This window comes from Falco biarmicus, chromosome 1, assembly GCF_023638135.1.
Source record: "Falco biarmicus isolate bFalBia1 chromosome 1, bFalBia1.pri, whole genome shotgun sequence".
In the NCBI taxonomy this organism is placed as follows: domain Eukaryota; kingdom Metazoa; phylum Chordata; class Aves; order Falconiformes; family Falconidae; genus Falco; species Falco biarmicus.
In genome coordinates this window covers 102,456,542-102,472,761 of record NC_079288.1, presented here as the reverse complement: position 1 = coordinate 102,472,761, position 16,220 = coordinate 102,456,542, and the positions used below count along the sequence as shown (strand labels likewise).

Sequence of the window (16,220 nt, the reverse complement as noted above, 5' to 3'; positions counted from 1 at the left end):
AAACCTGCGGAAGCACCAGCTGTCTGAAACACAGTAACAAAACCAACACACAGCATCTACATGACTAATTAATTGTTCTTTTGCTATGACGAGTGCATGTACACGCATGCAATTTTTTAAACAATCAGGGTTATTTTCAAGGGATATTAAGCAGATGTGAAGATAGGAATTTGCAAAACTGATAGCATGCAGATGACTTTTACTGCAGAAGTAGATATGTAAACTATTTCAAAACAAAAGTGTTCAAATATTTTGGTTTTTAAATGTAAGTTTAGATTCAGGAAGAGACCATGGGCAAAATCTTGCTTTACTAGTGCAAATGCCAATTATTGCATATATTTATGATCAAGGAATTGAAACTTAGCACCCTTATGTTCCTTATAACCACACATCTAGTGCTAAGAGAAAACACTAAAGAATGCAAAATTCAGCAATGTCTGTGATGTATGTGTTAGCACAGTACAGTTTTGCCCCACCATCAGCCAGCATCTTATGACTTATAATTAAAAATCCCCTCAGGCACAAAATAAAATTTGTGAGGTCTTTTGCCAACTTCTGGCAAGCCAAGTGTTCTTTTTCTGTTATTTACAATATCAAACTTCTTCTCTAAGCTACACACTGAGTGACTTGCTACCACTGTGATTCCCTTTCTTCTCCCAAAAGGCAAGAACCTAGCTGGCTGTGCTGGAGAGCATCTAAATTCCTTTGAAGTTGAAAATATATCTTTCTAACAGACACCTGGTCCTAGAATTTCTCACTCTTGTTCCAGTTTCTGTTAAGCCATATTATCTCACTCTTCACATATTCAGGATACACTGAGGATCAAATATTCTAGCTTGGTTGAGAGATGCATAGTACAGCAAGAAAGAAGACAGAAATGCTAACTTCAAGTTACTTCTGCTAACCTTGGAGCTGTGGGAGGAAGAAAATAATAGATCTAAAATCCCATCAATCTTCAAGATTATTTATTTATTTCACACTCGGAGCTCCAAAATACTGTTACAACAGCTAGGTAAAGTAAGCAAGCAAAAGTGCTCAAAAAGATGGTTTTCAACATGTGAGCTGCTCTCATGTTGGTTGGCCGAAGCAGGGAGCAGTAAAGCCACCACAGTGGCTCTCTACTGGCCCAGGCGTTCCCAGGCAGGAAAGTGAAATGCAGTGCAGCAGCTCGAGTCCTGGCAAGATGGGTGCAAAAGCAGCATGGGCAAGGTTGGCTTCCAACCCTGCCATATGGTGGGTGGTTCAGGGGCTTGAAGAAGCCCCTCAAAGACTGCACAAAACAGCTTGGGTTGGGGTGAACAAAGACAGTAGTGACCCAGGAGCGTTCACCCACTCTCCTCCTCAACCAAAAAGCACAGTCCTCCTAGTCTGGTCCCTAAAACCATGGAAAACACATGAAGGGCTTCTCCTGGGTGTTATGGGAACAGAGAGTGGCAATAAGCCACACAACCGAGAAACCTCTTGTTCTTAGGACTCCTTTGTTATGTGCTGTCTTCTTATACATGTGGAGGTTTGTGAAGACAGCAACTACTTCATTTTATTCAACTGAAAACACAACACTAGCAGCTTGTCAGCCACATGGCAATCTCTGCTGAAGCTGCTGTATTCCTTAATCTAATTCCATTTAATCCAATTTATTGTCTTAACATGCTGTCTCACTTAACACAAGATCTTCATTCAGGATTACCTCTAAAACAGCTCCCAACCCGGGGGTCTCATTCATTGTAAGAGCCACCTCTGAAGCTATATCTGTCTGCGTAGCATCTGTGAACACAGCACACCACCAACAGATTCTCCTAGAAAACACCCCAAAAACAACCAAAACATGCCAAACTAACATTAGTTGATCATCTCAGATGTAAACACCGGCAGTAATTCCTCTCTTTAAGTAAGGGAAGTCAAAAAGTTTTGGTTGTGCATCACCCTAGGCTCCAAAGTAGGAGTTTGAGACATTTATGCAATTTCTTATACAGTGACCGAGACACGCTGCAGAGGCAAGGAGGTTTGCTAGCCGTTTTTCATCACAAAATGGAATCAAATCATTAACATATGGCATGTGATGGAATGAGGGAAACCCTTTTCCAAGAAGGGATACATGTTGCAGACTTGTTCATAGGATTCCTCTCCTGAACATTAGTAGAGTAACTACTAAATTCATCTTCCTGGATGTTGCAGTCACGTCCCACCACTGCTCCTGCTACTTCAGGAGTACAAGGTAAGTATTGTTAGCTGTCTTTACCGCATGATTGAATTAATGAATGGTATGTGTACTCAATATATGCCCAGTCTTTCAATATGGGATTTGTGTACCAAGCCAGTCACAGCATCTGCTGAAGCCACAATGAAATACCATGCATTTTAAACTAACACAGCAATCTGGGCAGCGCAGTTTTGAAAATGAGCCATTTATAGGTGTGAACCCTTCAATACTTGAATGATGCCTTCTGATGAAGCAAAACTTCATGTAAGAAAACAAAAAGCATGTTTATTTTATAAACCAACCCTTTAAAACTTAAATCTGTTGCTATTCTTCGACTAGAAGGCAGCCTGTAATTTTGCTACCCAAGAAGTACACAGTGACAATCCGGACACCAAATTCTACATTCACTCACCAAAAGCTCATCATTCAAGTTTTAAAATGACCAGGTTATTAATTTTCCCATTTGTAACACCTCACAAAAGCAAAAAAGAAAACCAACAAAATACCGGTTTGATTCCTGTCTCTCACACCAGTGACATTAAGGACTTTGTCCATGAAACTCAGAGAAATTACCCCAGAATAAAGCAGTAGGACTGTATACATCAATACGTACTGAGGCATTTTCTAAAGGATTTAAGAAATGAAGTTCTTTTAATATCATTAGCAACATGTAGTTAAAAGCAACAAAAGCTGTATATAATGTGGTAAAACACCAGACATTAATGCCATTAAACAAGCCTTACCAGACCATCGCAATTGCTAATAGCCACAGAAGCTCCTGGGATGTCAGTTATGTCTCCCACATATGCACAGTTGGTCCACAGGGGCTCTCGCTTCCATAATCTCTCTGTAGCTGTTCTAGTCTGACTCGTGTTACCAGCATCATTTCCAGCTTCAACAGAGTCTTCATACCACTCCACTACGGCCTCGGGAGCCACTAAATGAGTGTTGGGTTTCAGCCGGAGATGGAATTCCCTTCCGAATGCAGTGACATTAAAATACAGCTGTTTGGGGCTTTGGGATACCTCCCGCGTTGATCTTCTTTGATGACTTGCAGAGAGGATATTGGAGATGTAGCTTCCGTCTGCATTGGTACTAATTGGAATCACTAACCCATACGGTCTCGGTCTGCTTTTTCGTAATTCTGCCAAGAGAAATACCCAAAACCAAACTAAAATTAGAACAAGAGCATAGAACAAGCCTGAAGACTGAAGACCAGATGTGCAGCCACACAAGCGTGTGTCACCAAAACGAACAGTAGATGCAAGGATGCAACAGACCATTGCCTTGGCTGTTACAGGCTATGCTCATTCAGGGAGCACTCCAGCTGCAGCTCATTTACAATACAACACAACACCGTTGCTGCATGGTCAGGCCTAACATCCAACGCCAGATGGGTAGGAACCCTCAGCCTCGCATCTCCCCTTCCAAAATTCCCAATTTAGGATTCCTGTTAGAGCTACTCTATATCACTCCAAAAAGTTCAGCTGGAGAACGACAAAAACCTGTACATTTTTTAAAAGGACAGGTGACAGTGCCACTTACCACACCAACGTGCATTAAAGTATCTACTAGATAGCTAGTCTGGTTGTAAGCAAACCGATGCAACTGCCAGGTACACGTCACTGCTCTCTTTAGCTGGAACCCTCAGGCTTATAAATTGCTGTATCCTACAGCAAGACCCTTATTACTCTTAACACCATCAAGCGTTATTATAAAAATGTTTTGTACTGCTTCTATGCAGACACTGAGAGGACATGTAAGAAAGAAGAAGAAAAGCATTTGACACATCAACACAGAATCATTAGGATTGGAAGAGACCTTTAAGATCATCAAGTCTACCCATATTAAGCAAGGTACAACAAACCAGGGATAATGTGAGAGGAAGGCCGCTTCAACCTCAGGGAAAGCATATGGATCACACCAATGTGAACAAACACAAGAAGCCATGCCCAGTTACACACCTCAAGCAGACACTCACCACAGATGCGGGAATACACACTAAGCACATGCAAAATACCCTCCACATGCCAGAATTTTCAAGAGCCAGGTCTTTCATAAGATTGTTTTCATAAAACTTACAAAGAAACCCAAAAGATATTAATTTACATTTATCTGTGGAGTTTCCTGGGGTTCAGCTTTGCTTTATAGCTGCAGAAGAGGCAACGATCCTTTTGAATGCTCTGGTAAGAAATGCCATGCAACTCCTTCATACACCTTAAACAGAACTGCTTGCTCCCATGTCAAGAACTCTCATAAGATTTGGAAAATGAAGTGCCATGCTTGGTTATAACTGCAATTTCCATACCTATTTGTGCAGTTTAGAAAACCGAAATAGGGAAAAGAATCCAGTGGTTATCATATACCACTGATCAATTAATTGATGTTAGCAGCAGTCTAAGCAGTAACTACTCCCTCTATAGATCTCCTCTGAGAAATCCCCTTACTCAGCAACTTGCTATTGCCCTTCCTCTTTGTGTAACTTGAGTAACAGAGGTCAAAACCAACAGAGTAACTAATTATTTTTAAAAAAACACAACACAGAATCGGACAAATTTGTACCTAAAATGTGTGCTTTACTGTAATACACAGAAGACATGAAAACAGCAAAACTGCATTCTGTTGATAGCTCTCAAGAAACCTTCAGGCAATGCTAACAGAAGCTCAAAGACAGGACCCTTAGCCAAGGCAACACGTCCTACACACAAGGCATGCTTCCAAGGGGAAGTCAGTGCTGTAATACTTCTAACCAGCATCAGAGCACCCCTGGACACCTGAATGGTGTGGCCAGACAAGGCTGTGGGAAACCACCTTCCAGCAGAAGTTACCCCAAAGCTAACTTGCAGAAGCGACGGCCATGCAAGCAATGCCACAGGAGAAAAAGAGCAGTCATGAAAGCCTCATTTGCCTATCATTTTTCTGTGGTTCTCACCGGCCAGCTCAGGATTCCTGCCTAATTAGCAGCTGCATGAACTTACTGGAAACCTTTGAATTGAGTTCTGAATTTGCCTAAGTGAATATAATATACCCCACACCGCCCAGAAAAGCTTCTTTCTATGTAGTACCTTACCTGTATCCTGAAAATAGCATTATTAACCTAAGAGAGTCACTTTTTCCTTCTCCGCCCTCTGCTATTCTCTGGCACTGATGAGAAAAGGAAGAGAATCTTCTCTTCTGCTCACAGAAAGGTCTTCTCCTGTTATCGCTTATCTCATTTCCAGCCCTGCATCAGGACACACACGTGTTTCCCATTGCCTTAAGTAATTTCACATCACTGTAAAACAAGTCCATCAAATGAGTTTATCTTTTCTGCAAGACCTTTGTAATCTGGAAGTAATCAGGACATTCAGTGTCCAATTTTCATCCTGTTAAAGGAGAAGGAGAGAGATTCCCAGGCGAGGACAAGCTGTGGGCCAAACCGCTGCCAAGAATTGGAGCAATGCCTACATCTTATCACCTGCGTATTAGACCACGTGAGAGTTAAAAAGACACTTAGCAGAGAAATATTTATTCTTTAGCTCTTCTCTTCCCAAGAGAACTAGCCAAAGCAATATTAGAGTGATACAACTGACACTTTTCATTTAAAAATCTCCACAACTGGGTAGCTCAGATGCTACCACAAAGTGCCACTGAGAACTCCTCAAATAAATACACTTAATTAAAAGAGCTAATTTTTACCTGCTCCCAGTGTGAATCATGCTGGAACTGAGAATTAACAGAGAAAAAGCTCAGTAGCTAGCTCCTCTCTCCTGGTAGCAGTGGCTGCTTATTTTAAGACACTCATACATTCAATGGCTTCATATAACTTGTTCTTTCCCCAGTTTTCTTTTATGCCACTTGGTGAGGGATTTGACAGGAAAACAACGTATGATACTAGCAGGATGTATGTGGACATATAAATTCTTGCACTATAAATTAATATACAAATACAATATCCCAGGCAAGTGAAAATTCCTTATCATTTTCAAGACCATTGTTCTGAAAACAAACTCCATGTCCCACAGCCAGCAGTCACCTTGTGTTTTTCAGTAGCAGCCAACACAACCTGTTCTGCAATACACCTACAAGACCAGGCTCTAAAACCAGTATCCTAATTAGGACATTATCCTTCAGATAATTCCCATCTAAAACGCTGGGAATTCTGAGTAAGGATTGCTAATCTTTCTCCTTAGAGAAGGGACCAAACTAAAACTCTAAACTAATTTTTATTAATTAGACACCAGGTCACGACAAGGAGGCAGAGCGGCTGGGTTGTACATCCTAACTGGGTCAAAGTAAAAATCTAGATCCTCACATTCCCTGCGCTTCAGCGATGAGATTTCATTCACAGACTGACATTCCTCCTTTTACCTCGCCTCTTTGTGGCTTTATTTTATTATTTTTTTTAAAGCGGGACATTCAGTGCCAGAGACCACAGTCTGGTGATCAAATTCTGAGTTCACCACACAACTGAGAAATTGCTTTGCACATCTTGCAGCAGTATTCCCAGATTTCTACGTGCGGAGGCAAAAAAAAAAAGTTATTTTGCTAATAACAAGAACAGCCAGCTAGCCACAAGAGGGTAGGAACAAAGGGTGGAAAATAAGAACTGTCAAGGTTTTGAGTCAGCAAAAGCCTTTTCCAGAGTCTCTGAATGCTGAGCTAGAAGAGGAAATGCCTTTTGTTCAAAGGCAATTAAAATTAAATGTGACATGACTGAATATTGAAGACATCTAAACTCCTCCACTGACTTATATTACCCTTTTTCCACAGACTGTATGATCTTAGGAAATGCTATTCCAGCTGTAGGTGTTCCCTTTCCTACGCTAAAATTTCAGAGTCAATCTGTTCTGCTAATTCAAAGCTTACAGTAGGGATCAGAGAAGAAACACAGAGCAATAGAAAAAGCACTTCAAATTTTCTTCATTTTTTCATCGGGCTTTAAACTGCTGCTCCAGTTGCACAATGTTTAAGTTGAAAGGAAGCACTTAAGAAAGAACATCACATTCTTTCATTGTGTGCCAAAACATAATTAGCTAGACAATGCCTCAGAAGAAGGCTCTCCATACTTTTTTTCCCTCAAATACACATGAAACTGAAGAATTAGTACAACTGGCTCACATCATTTGTCTTGGCACTGTACAACCACTGTGGACAATGAAGGTTCAAAAGTCCTAGACTTTATCACCTGCATTTGGAAGAGCATTATTTTTTTAGGCATACAATTTTGTGAAATACATTGATCAAAAATCATTTATGTGGTTGCTCACGGCAGAATTCCAAATGCATAAACATCTACTTAAGAGAAATTTCAAAAGCACGGTCTAAATTGAAATCAGTGGAAAAGAACACATTTCTGAAAGTTCAGACAAATTATTTCTATGTCTACACCAAGCTACCCAAGTTTTAAGACATTACTTTTTTTCTTCTTTTAAAAAGTATTTAAACCTCACTGAGTGTTGATTTTTCTGATTATTTTTTGGCTCACACTGCACGTAAATAGATTTTGTTAACAGGACTCTCCTTTTTCCAGCCTTCTGCACTGCAGCCAGAGGACCCACTTCTGTGAACAAAGTAATTTTTAGATCACAGGAGCTCCTTCATCTGTCACCATGACCTATGAAATTACGTCCACTGCAAGTGTTGGCAGCATCGTTTTTTCCCAAACATCTTCTGAGCCACAGCAATGAGACTTAGATTAATTACTGTGTGCAGTAATCACTCCTGCCTCTCTATGTTGCTAGCAAATTTCTCAATTAGGAATAGCAATGTGGAAACCTATTAAAATTATACCAAGAGCACAATTGTTTCGGCAGAGAAGATGCTGGGTACTGCGCAAAGAAACATATGTGCGGGAACTCCTGAGAACATCTCATCCACGTTGTCCCAGCATCATATGCCGAGCCCCTGACATGATGGGATGACCAGTGAGCTACTCTCAGCTTCCAGAGCTCCCCCTCCTCTCTTGGAGGTTGTATCCAAATGTGGCTTCTAACGGCTGGAAGCTCAGCTACCTCAGCAAAAAGACTGGATCTAACATAACACGTCCAGAACATCACTGTGCCTGCCTCTTCTGAAAGGAATTCACAAGCTATGATATAATCAGATTGCTGGAGGGCAGACATCCAGCTTTGCAGTGGAAGTACTGGGAAAAAAATAATTACTTGCTGCTTAGGAATTAAGAGGACAGCAATTCAATAAAAAGGTGTCTCATGTTCTGAGAGATTACCCTTCTATCCCAGAGATACCACAACAGGATGAGCACAGAGCTGTTCCTGTCACTTAGCAAAGTGCTGCTTAACACCAAGACAAGACGGTGCAGTGACAAACAAGACGACCCTAGCTAGGGTTTTGCCACCACTGTTTTCTGCCTTTGTCACTGGCTGCTGGTTTCCAGAAATGAAGAAGCACTTTTGGTACCTCTCAACAACCTAAATCTCTTCAGAACTACCATTCACTCTGTATTTGGCTGCCTTTAGGTGGCAGAAATGCCTAGCGAGAAAGACAAGATAGAAAAGGGGGATGGTTTTCTTGAGAATTCCCCCACAACTTGGCACCTCAACAGGGATGAGGCAACGCAGTACACTTCAGTGCTAGACACTGCAAGTTAGATGAATAAAAGCAAGGGACTGCAAGAAGAGAGGATCACATGGTATATACCACTCTCTAGCATCCTCAATTCCTTCACTTCACTGTCAGCTTGTGCCACGGATAGAGAGCGCTCAAGAAATTCTTGGTGGTATTTTCACCGTCTCTGCTGAACTGCAGGCAAACGTGCTCTATCCAGGCGGCAGGGCAGCCTGGCACTGCCATTTTGCAGGTCAGACACCTGAATTTTCTTCCCGAAGCAGCAATGAGGCTCTGCTGCGTGGGAGGCTGAGGCAGGAAAAGTGAAGATGCAGCACCAACCCGAGTGCCAGAACCTCCAGGCTTACTCTTTCACAAGTGACAACAGTATGATTTCCTCCTGACTGTTTCCAGGCATTTGCAGTATGTTTTGCATTAACATGATTAATTAAACTTGGGTAACTCCCTACCTCTATAATACATTCTGTACCGATATTAAAAAGAAAATAAATAAAATCCTATATGCTTTAATTTGTCTTAAGTGACTTTCCAGGTTATGAGAAAAGATTAGCTGCTGACAGCAGCCAGCCCTGAGCCAAATCAAAACGTACAACACCGATGCAAAGTGACACTTCATAGGGACTTGAAAGTAGGACAGCCCATTTGGAGGCAATCCGAATGCAGGTTGCACCATCGTCATTAAAACTCTAAACCGAGTAAGCTGTAGTTTTTCAATCAGAATTTACAGGATCAAATAAATAATAAGTCTTAAAGCAAAGCGTCGGACAAATCCCAATGACTCTAAGTGTTAACTGGCTATTTCTGCTTTGAAAATTCAGATTTCCCCTCAACAAAGCACCATCGATCCCTGAAAGCCAGAGCTACTCGCAAACAGTCTAGTCTTGGAGAGCCATCAAGACTCTCAGTCTTGCTAGCCTGAACCAAAAAACTACTGAGGATGCAGCGTGGCTGTGCTGAGGAGACAGAGATGGGCCAGCAGCTCACTCCTTCTGGGCTCCCATCGACATTGAGTCCCATCCCAAAGGGGTCCTGTACTGCCTAGCCGCACCACGGGACACTTGGGACCATGGACTCATGGATCTGCAAGTGGACAGACCCACCAGCCAACGCTCTCTTCACCTCCCACCTGTCCTTAATTTTTTCCACAACCTTGAGTAGAGAGAAGAGGGGAAAAAATAATTGAGAGACAGGTAGAGGAGGATGAGGTCACATCAGCTGCACAAGGTTCCCAGGTGCCATGAGAACCAGGCAGACAGCCCGTCCCACACTGAGCACACGGACCTGGGGCTTTGCATGGGGTGCCCAATTCACCCTCTGCCATGCGGTTATCATCTCTCTCCTGCAGTTCCGGTGTGCCTCAAATGTTCCTGACTACAGCAAAGCTGGGAGCATGAAAGAAAGGAAAAAGCTAAAGGACAAAAAGTGATTTTCCAGATTAAGGAATTTTGTCTGATGTACTGTGTAATTTAAAAGACGCATTCCTGTATAGCTTATGGTTTCTGAAATTCAAATACAATCCATTTCTCATGGAAACGACTGGAAATAAAATACAGGATCAGCATACCACTGGAAAAAAAGTCTGTTTGCCAGTTAGGTTTAAATGTACCTAACTGTCTCAATTCCCATTATTCACTGATCACAGTGGAAATCAACCTAAGCCCAGAAGAATGCAGTGCCAGAACTGAAATTGAGACAAGACCTCCAAAATTTAGATAAATACTTGAAATTCTTTTTGGAACAAAACCTCAGTTCAAAACCTGAACCAAAACCTCAGTACTGGAGGTCTAACAACGACTGGAAATAGAATTGCCTGGGGTCTGTTCCCACTGCTACCGCTCCTCTCCTTGAAAAGCTCCAGAGCACACTCCGGCGTGCAGACACTCACACTCAGCAGCACATTGTTAAAAGGCTCATTTCACAACTGTGCAAGCTAAGGAGTATGTGAGACTCCATACCTTTGCACTAACACCCTGGGAGAGGGAACACCAGCTTCCACGTCCTTCCACAACCTTCCTTCCGCAACCTCTTCCATCCCACAGAGCACTAAATTATCTGTTAGTTTAAATGAAGGCAGATCTCCTGAAACTAAACTGCCTGTGCATGCTCTTAATTACATGAAGCTTCCTGTCTTTACAAAAGAGTCAGAGAGCAAGTACCCCGCGGGCACTAACAAGCACCTTTCACTCCAGTACCCTCATTCATCACAGACACCAACTTTGCTGCTCTACAACATCTTACCTAAGTATATCAGTTCTCAACGTGTTGCTGTCGCTAGGCACACAGCAAGCACCCTGTGCCACCAACAGAATACAAAGAGCCCTCAGCATCAGACAATTTTTTTCCAGCTAAAAGAAAAGGTTGAACACTTCCAATACAGAAGAAAAATGCTATGAAGACATGGTTGGTGCCAGCCAAACAGAGTAGGCATTTCCTCCTTGATTCAGAAACAAAGAAACGAAGACAAAGCATCTGGCCCAGAGCTGATGTGCCATTCTATTCAGATGGCCAGTTTAAGCATCCTGCAATTTCTAACTTCTGTGGGTTTATATTTAAGAAGGGAGGCGCGGATGTATTGGGATGCAGGAAGGCATAAGGCGAGAGCATGCAAGTTCAAGTAATGCCACATCCCTGCACAACTAAAATGCTCCTGGGTGGCAACGGTGCAGGGGTACATGAGGGAATGCTTGCCTGCATACAGATAATTTTTTCCAGAAAAGACACTACTTTGTTGAGCTTACTACTTTTATTTCTATTGCGATAGCAGCGATAATAGTTAAAAAGACTTACCTATTTGGATCTGTTGTTCTTTACCAGCCTGCAGAAGAGAAAAGAAACACATGCACAAAGTTGTTAGTGTCATCGCTACGCAACATGCGACAGCAGAGTGCTTTGAGAAGGCTGAAAAATTACTTGGTCGGTATTGCACCATCTTTTTACATTTCTGCTTTTGGTTTTCAGGGATGGTGTTTCTCCTTAACTGCACAGGCAGCTGTTCCCACCAACGTACTGACAGTGTCTATAAGAAGTTTAACATAAATAGAGCTGCTAAGAAATCCTGATGCTGAACAACCCATTCTATACACCATGATGCTGTGCCAAAAAAAGTTCAGCGGCCCAAGGCAGGCCTCCCCACGGCACGGGGGCACGGCTGCCGACAGCTGCCCGTCCCCTCCGTGCCAGAGGAGGAGAAAGGCAACCGGCCTTGCCCCGCAGCGCAGGGCCCGCAGCCTGGCGCCCGGCCCAGCTCCAGCACGGGGCACCGGGCGAAGCTCCCGGCCGCGGCAGGCCCGGCCGAGGATGCTGCCTGCCCGGTAAAGGCTGCCCGCCCCGCCGGGAGAGCGGACAGCCGGGTAGGGCGTCTGCGGGGTGCGGTAGGGGAAGGAACACGCTCGGGACAAGGAGGGGGGCACGGCGGCGGCTCCCCAGCTGTCAAAGCCCATCTGCAGCCCCCGGCCGGTGCTGCCCGTCCCCCGGGCGACAGCAGAACGGCGGCGGGCGCGTCCCAGCCCCGACAGCCGCGCTCCGGCCGAGCGCCTGGGGGCAGCCCGGGGCCGGCCGGCCGGAGCGGGCAGCGAGGGAGGGGGGGGCAGCCGCGGCAGCTTCCCGGGGCCGCTGGCAGAGGGACCCCGCGGGCAGGGCAGAGGCCCGCGGCTGCTCCCTGCAGGGAGAAAGGAAGGGAAGGGAAGAGGAGGGAGGGGAAGGGAAGGGAGGGAGGTCCGGCCCCCCCGGCCCTCACCTGCCGGCTGGCTGCAGCGCGGACCCCCAGGAGCGCGGCTGCCACTACCCACAGGGGCAGGAGCACCATCACGAGCCGGCCGCCCGGGGACCGCCGCCCAGCCACACCGCACGCTGCCGGCCCCGCTCCTCCTGCCGGGCGCCTTCTCCTTCTTCCTCCTCCTCTTCGCCCCTGCGACGGCGGCGGCGAGTCCCCCCCCGGGGCCGCCCCTGGCAGCGCAGGCTGCGCCCCGCTAGCGCCGGCGCCCCGGGGCCGGGCGGGCGGGCTGGGCAGCGGCGGTGAGGCGGCGAGTCTCCGCGCCGCCTCCTGTTGCTCGCTGCGCCCTGCCTGCGCCGCGCATCCCGACCTGCGCCGCTAATAAAGCCGCACCGGCCCCCGAGCGCGGCTCCGCCTTCGGCCCGGCCCGGCACACCGACGTCAGGGGCCACCACCCTCGGCACGGCACGGCACGGCACGGCCGCGGGCTGAGGCGGCGGGGGCAGCCCTCGCACCTGAGGCGGCCGGGTGGGGTGGAGGACTGAGGTGGCGGGGGCAGCCCCCGCACCTGAGGTGGTGGGCTGAGGCGGCGAGGGCAGCTCCTGCACCTGAGGCGGGCTGAGACAGGGGGCTGAGGTGGCAGGGGCAGCCCCCGCACCTGAGGTGGCCCGGCCTACCATCAACACGGCCCCTGCATGCACACACAGAAACCCCCTCATCTACTGGCCCCTCAGCGTGCTCAGCCCCCCCACTACTTCTCACCCACGTGCTTGCAACCCACAGGCTTTCTGCAAAGAAAAAACTACTTTCCCGCCATTCACCCCACCAGCCACCTGAGCTTCGAGAAGAGCCCCCAGGCCTATGACAACATCCCCAAGTTCTCGTTTTTGATCAACCTTGATCAACCCCAGGCAGTGCAGCAAAACCTATGGAGCCCCCCAGGCTCCCACCGGGCCAGAGTCTGGTCACGAAGCCGCCTCTGCCCTCCGGCCTGGGAGCTTGGCGCACAACCAAACCTCTGCTGCACAACAGGCAGCATCACCTAGCCCAGATGGAAACCACAATCCACTCACATAGAGATTGAGGGCAAAACCCCTCAAGAACACGCTTTTGGTCCCTTATATTTGCCTAGAAGATGTTACACAGTTGAGGCAATGCAGTAACAAGTTGGTAATGGATACCACTGGGGTATTCCCAGGGGAGAAACAAAAAGCTTTACAAACACTTTTTGGGAGCCAGAGGTAAAACACTCCTGCGTTTTCACGCTTTAGCAGCATTCGAAGCAAGGACTGAATTTTGTCAGGGTCAGGATCAGCTAGTGTTACGAGAGATGGTGAATACGGGAAACATCTGGATCCCCATTTAAAATGAGACTGTTCTGTTGTACCTTGTGTATTACCACTCCTGTGATCTGTCACAACCAACCAAAATACGTCTCTACACTGGCCTCCATCTAGCACAAACAAGCGGACTGGTGCTACTCAAAAGGGTTTCAGAATGCACGTGTGAAAGCATAAATATAATCATCTTTTCAGTTGAACTGCCTGCCAGAAACCATCATACATCTACAGGAAAAGGAAAATGCTGCTTCTATGAAACCTCAGTTGCAACTACAAGTTGCCTCAGAGCAACGTTTAAGAGGAGACCTCCAGTCTTGATTTTCAGGAGGTGTCTTGAATATTTTAACCATACCAGCCTGTGGAGCAGCCCTGCTGTGTCAGAGAACACAGGTCCCAAACTGTGTTATATTCTCTCACACAAAATAAAAAAAACAAAACACCAAAACCAACCAAAAAAACCCAAAGGACTTTTTCCTGAAACAGTAGGAATGCCTGGATATGTATCCATTATTACAAGCATAACAGCATCGCAGCCTGTTACACTCCACGGACCATAACAGCGGGTAGTTGCATATTGTACAAGAGCTACTTTTTGGAAAGACCAGAATCAGAAAGGCTGAGGTCCTGTAAATTGCTAGCTACGTAATTATATATTAAAAGGTGAGTTAAGGACAGTAAGTCTGCGAAGCCACAGAATCAGAATTGTCAATTCAGAACCGCTAAACTCAGGATGCCAGCCTAAGCTTCCTCTTGTCTGCGCATTAATACACTGACTGGCATTAACTTGGTAACACACCACTTCTCCCACAGGACTTTTCCCTCATCCCATGCACAAAACGGGTACCATTCACTTAATGTGCAGCAATTCCACATTCTGTTAACTTCACTAACTATGTGACCTCAGACTTCACTGCACATTGTTCAAATCCTGAAAACAACAGTGTTGTTTTCCTCGTGGGTTTTTCCATAATACAACATACCTGAGTGCTTTGTAAACCACCCATTTTCTACAGTGGACAGATGGACCAGCACGATCTCTGGTGCTTCATGCAGGCTAATTATAGGTGCAATTCACTATTTGATCTCGATTTCTTCCATTTTATCTAGCTAAGTTTCAAGCCGTGCTCTTTTTGATTTCGCTCTACAATTTTACAAATGTACAAGGTCAGGCTCTCCACCCCGGTCAATACACCAGAAGAGCTGCTTTAAGCAACTCACTGCACATCTCACAGGAACTCTGCAGAAAAAGCCGTTCTGATGGCTCCTTGTCATCCAGGAGCTGCATGGAGCGCTGCTGAACAGAACTTTGAATGGAACATCCAAGTGCAGAAAGCCATAGAATCATTTGTGTTGGAAAAGACCTTTAAGATCATCCGGTCCAACCGTTACACAACAGTGCGGGGAACCAAACTTCTGGCATTTTTTAATGCTGTTTTTGTGATTTTAGGAACATTCTTTCAATAAGGTTGTGCATGTTGTGTCCTAGATTGAACTTTTCCAAATTAGCTTAGAAAGTTTCTAAACGCCAAAGAAATAAAGATACACAAAAGACAGACCTGGAGGCCAGAGCAGGTACTTTGTTTTGCGGTCTTTGAGAGCAAAGAACCAAGGTTTCACAGAACTGTAAGAGAGCATAAATAAGGTGTTAAAATTGGATGCCTCATCAGCTATTTCTAATATAAGACTCAGTATCTGCAACAAACTTAAAACAAGGCAGTATTTGAAAGTGCAGTTGAAGACATTTCTCATCTCTAACAGACAAATTTGGACATACTAATGTCAAAGAAATCATAGATTTTCCTCTGTGTATTTCAAGTCTGACACACACACACATATTATATATGTATATATGGATGTACATATGTATATGTATCTGTTAAAAGTCTGTTAAGTATTTGCAGTTCTAAAATTATTCTTCCTAATGCTTCATCAGATAGGCTTTCTGCATCTGTGCAGTTTCTGTTGATGCACTAGGCTGACAGCTACAAATATTTTATGAACCCAAGGTTAGGCCCTGAAGCAAAAACCTTAGACACTGAAGTCTAAAAGGTTTTGCACAGGGCCAGATTCTGGAGTGCAAGGATAATACTCATGGGAGTAAGTGCTCAACACTGTGATTAAAATATGGCATTACCTGATTATAAAGGTTCTGGAGCATGGTCTGGATGAAATCTCATGTTCTCTCACAGCAGAAGTGCCTGCAACACAAAACAAGTCCAAAGCAAGTTTTAATTGGAGCAAGAATTCAAACTGAGATACTTTAAAAGAAGACTATTCCCTCTATAAAACCAACAGAAATGAACTACACAGGAGTTTTTGCAATGCTGTTTCATAACAGCTTTCAAATACTAGATTTTTTTTGAGATAAGACCCTAGTAAACTGAACTATAACATCTAGGAA

General features: G+C 45.0%; 1 protein-coding gene across 2 annotated transcripts in view; it reads right to left on the bottom strand.

Moving 5' to 3' along the window:
* The window catches only part of ADAMTS3 (ADAM metallopeptidase with thrombospondin type 1 motif 3), a 134,808-nt gene extending 118,792 nt beyond the window's left edge, over positions 1-16,016 (bottom strand). The window contains exons 1-3 of one of the 2 annotated variants that reach the window (XM_056354428.1): positions 15,954-16,016; positions 11,555-11,582; positions 2,944-3,344 (exon numbers count right to left, since the gene is read on the bottom strand). In XM_056354428.1, coding sequence (XP_056210403.1) covers positions 2,944-3,344; positions 11,555-11,582; positions 15,954-15,977 — 453 coding nt within the window. In that variant the 5' untranslated portion in view covers positions 15,978-16,016. Of the gene's footprint in view, positions 1-2,943; positions 3,345-11,554; positions 11,583-12,503; positions 12,844-15,953 lie in introns of those variants that run through there. The other variant, XM_056354420.1, reaches the window with a different exon arrangement.
* Positions 16,017-16,220: the final 204 nt, after the last annotated feature.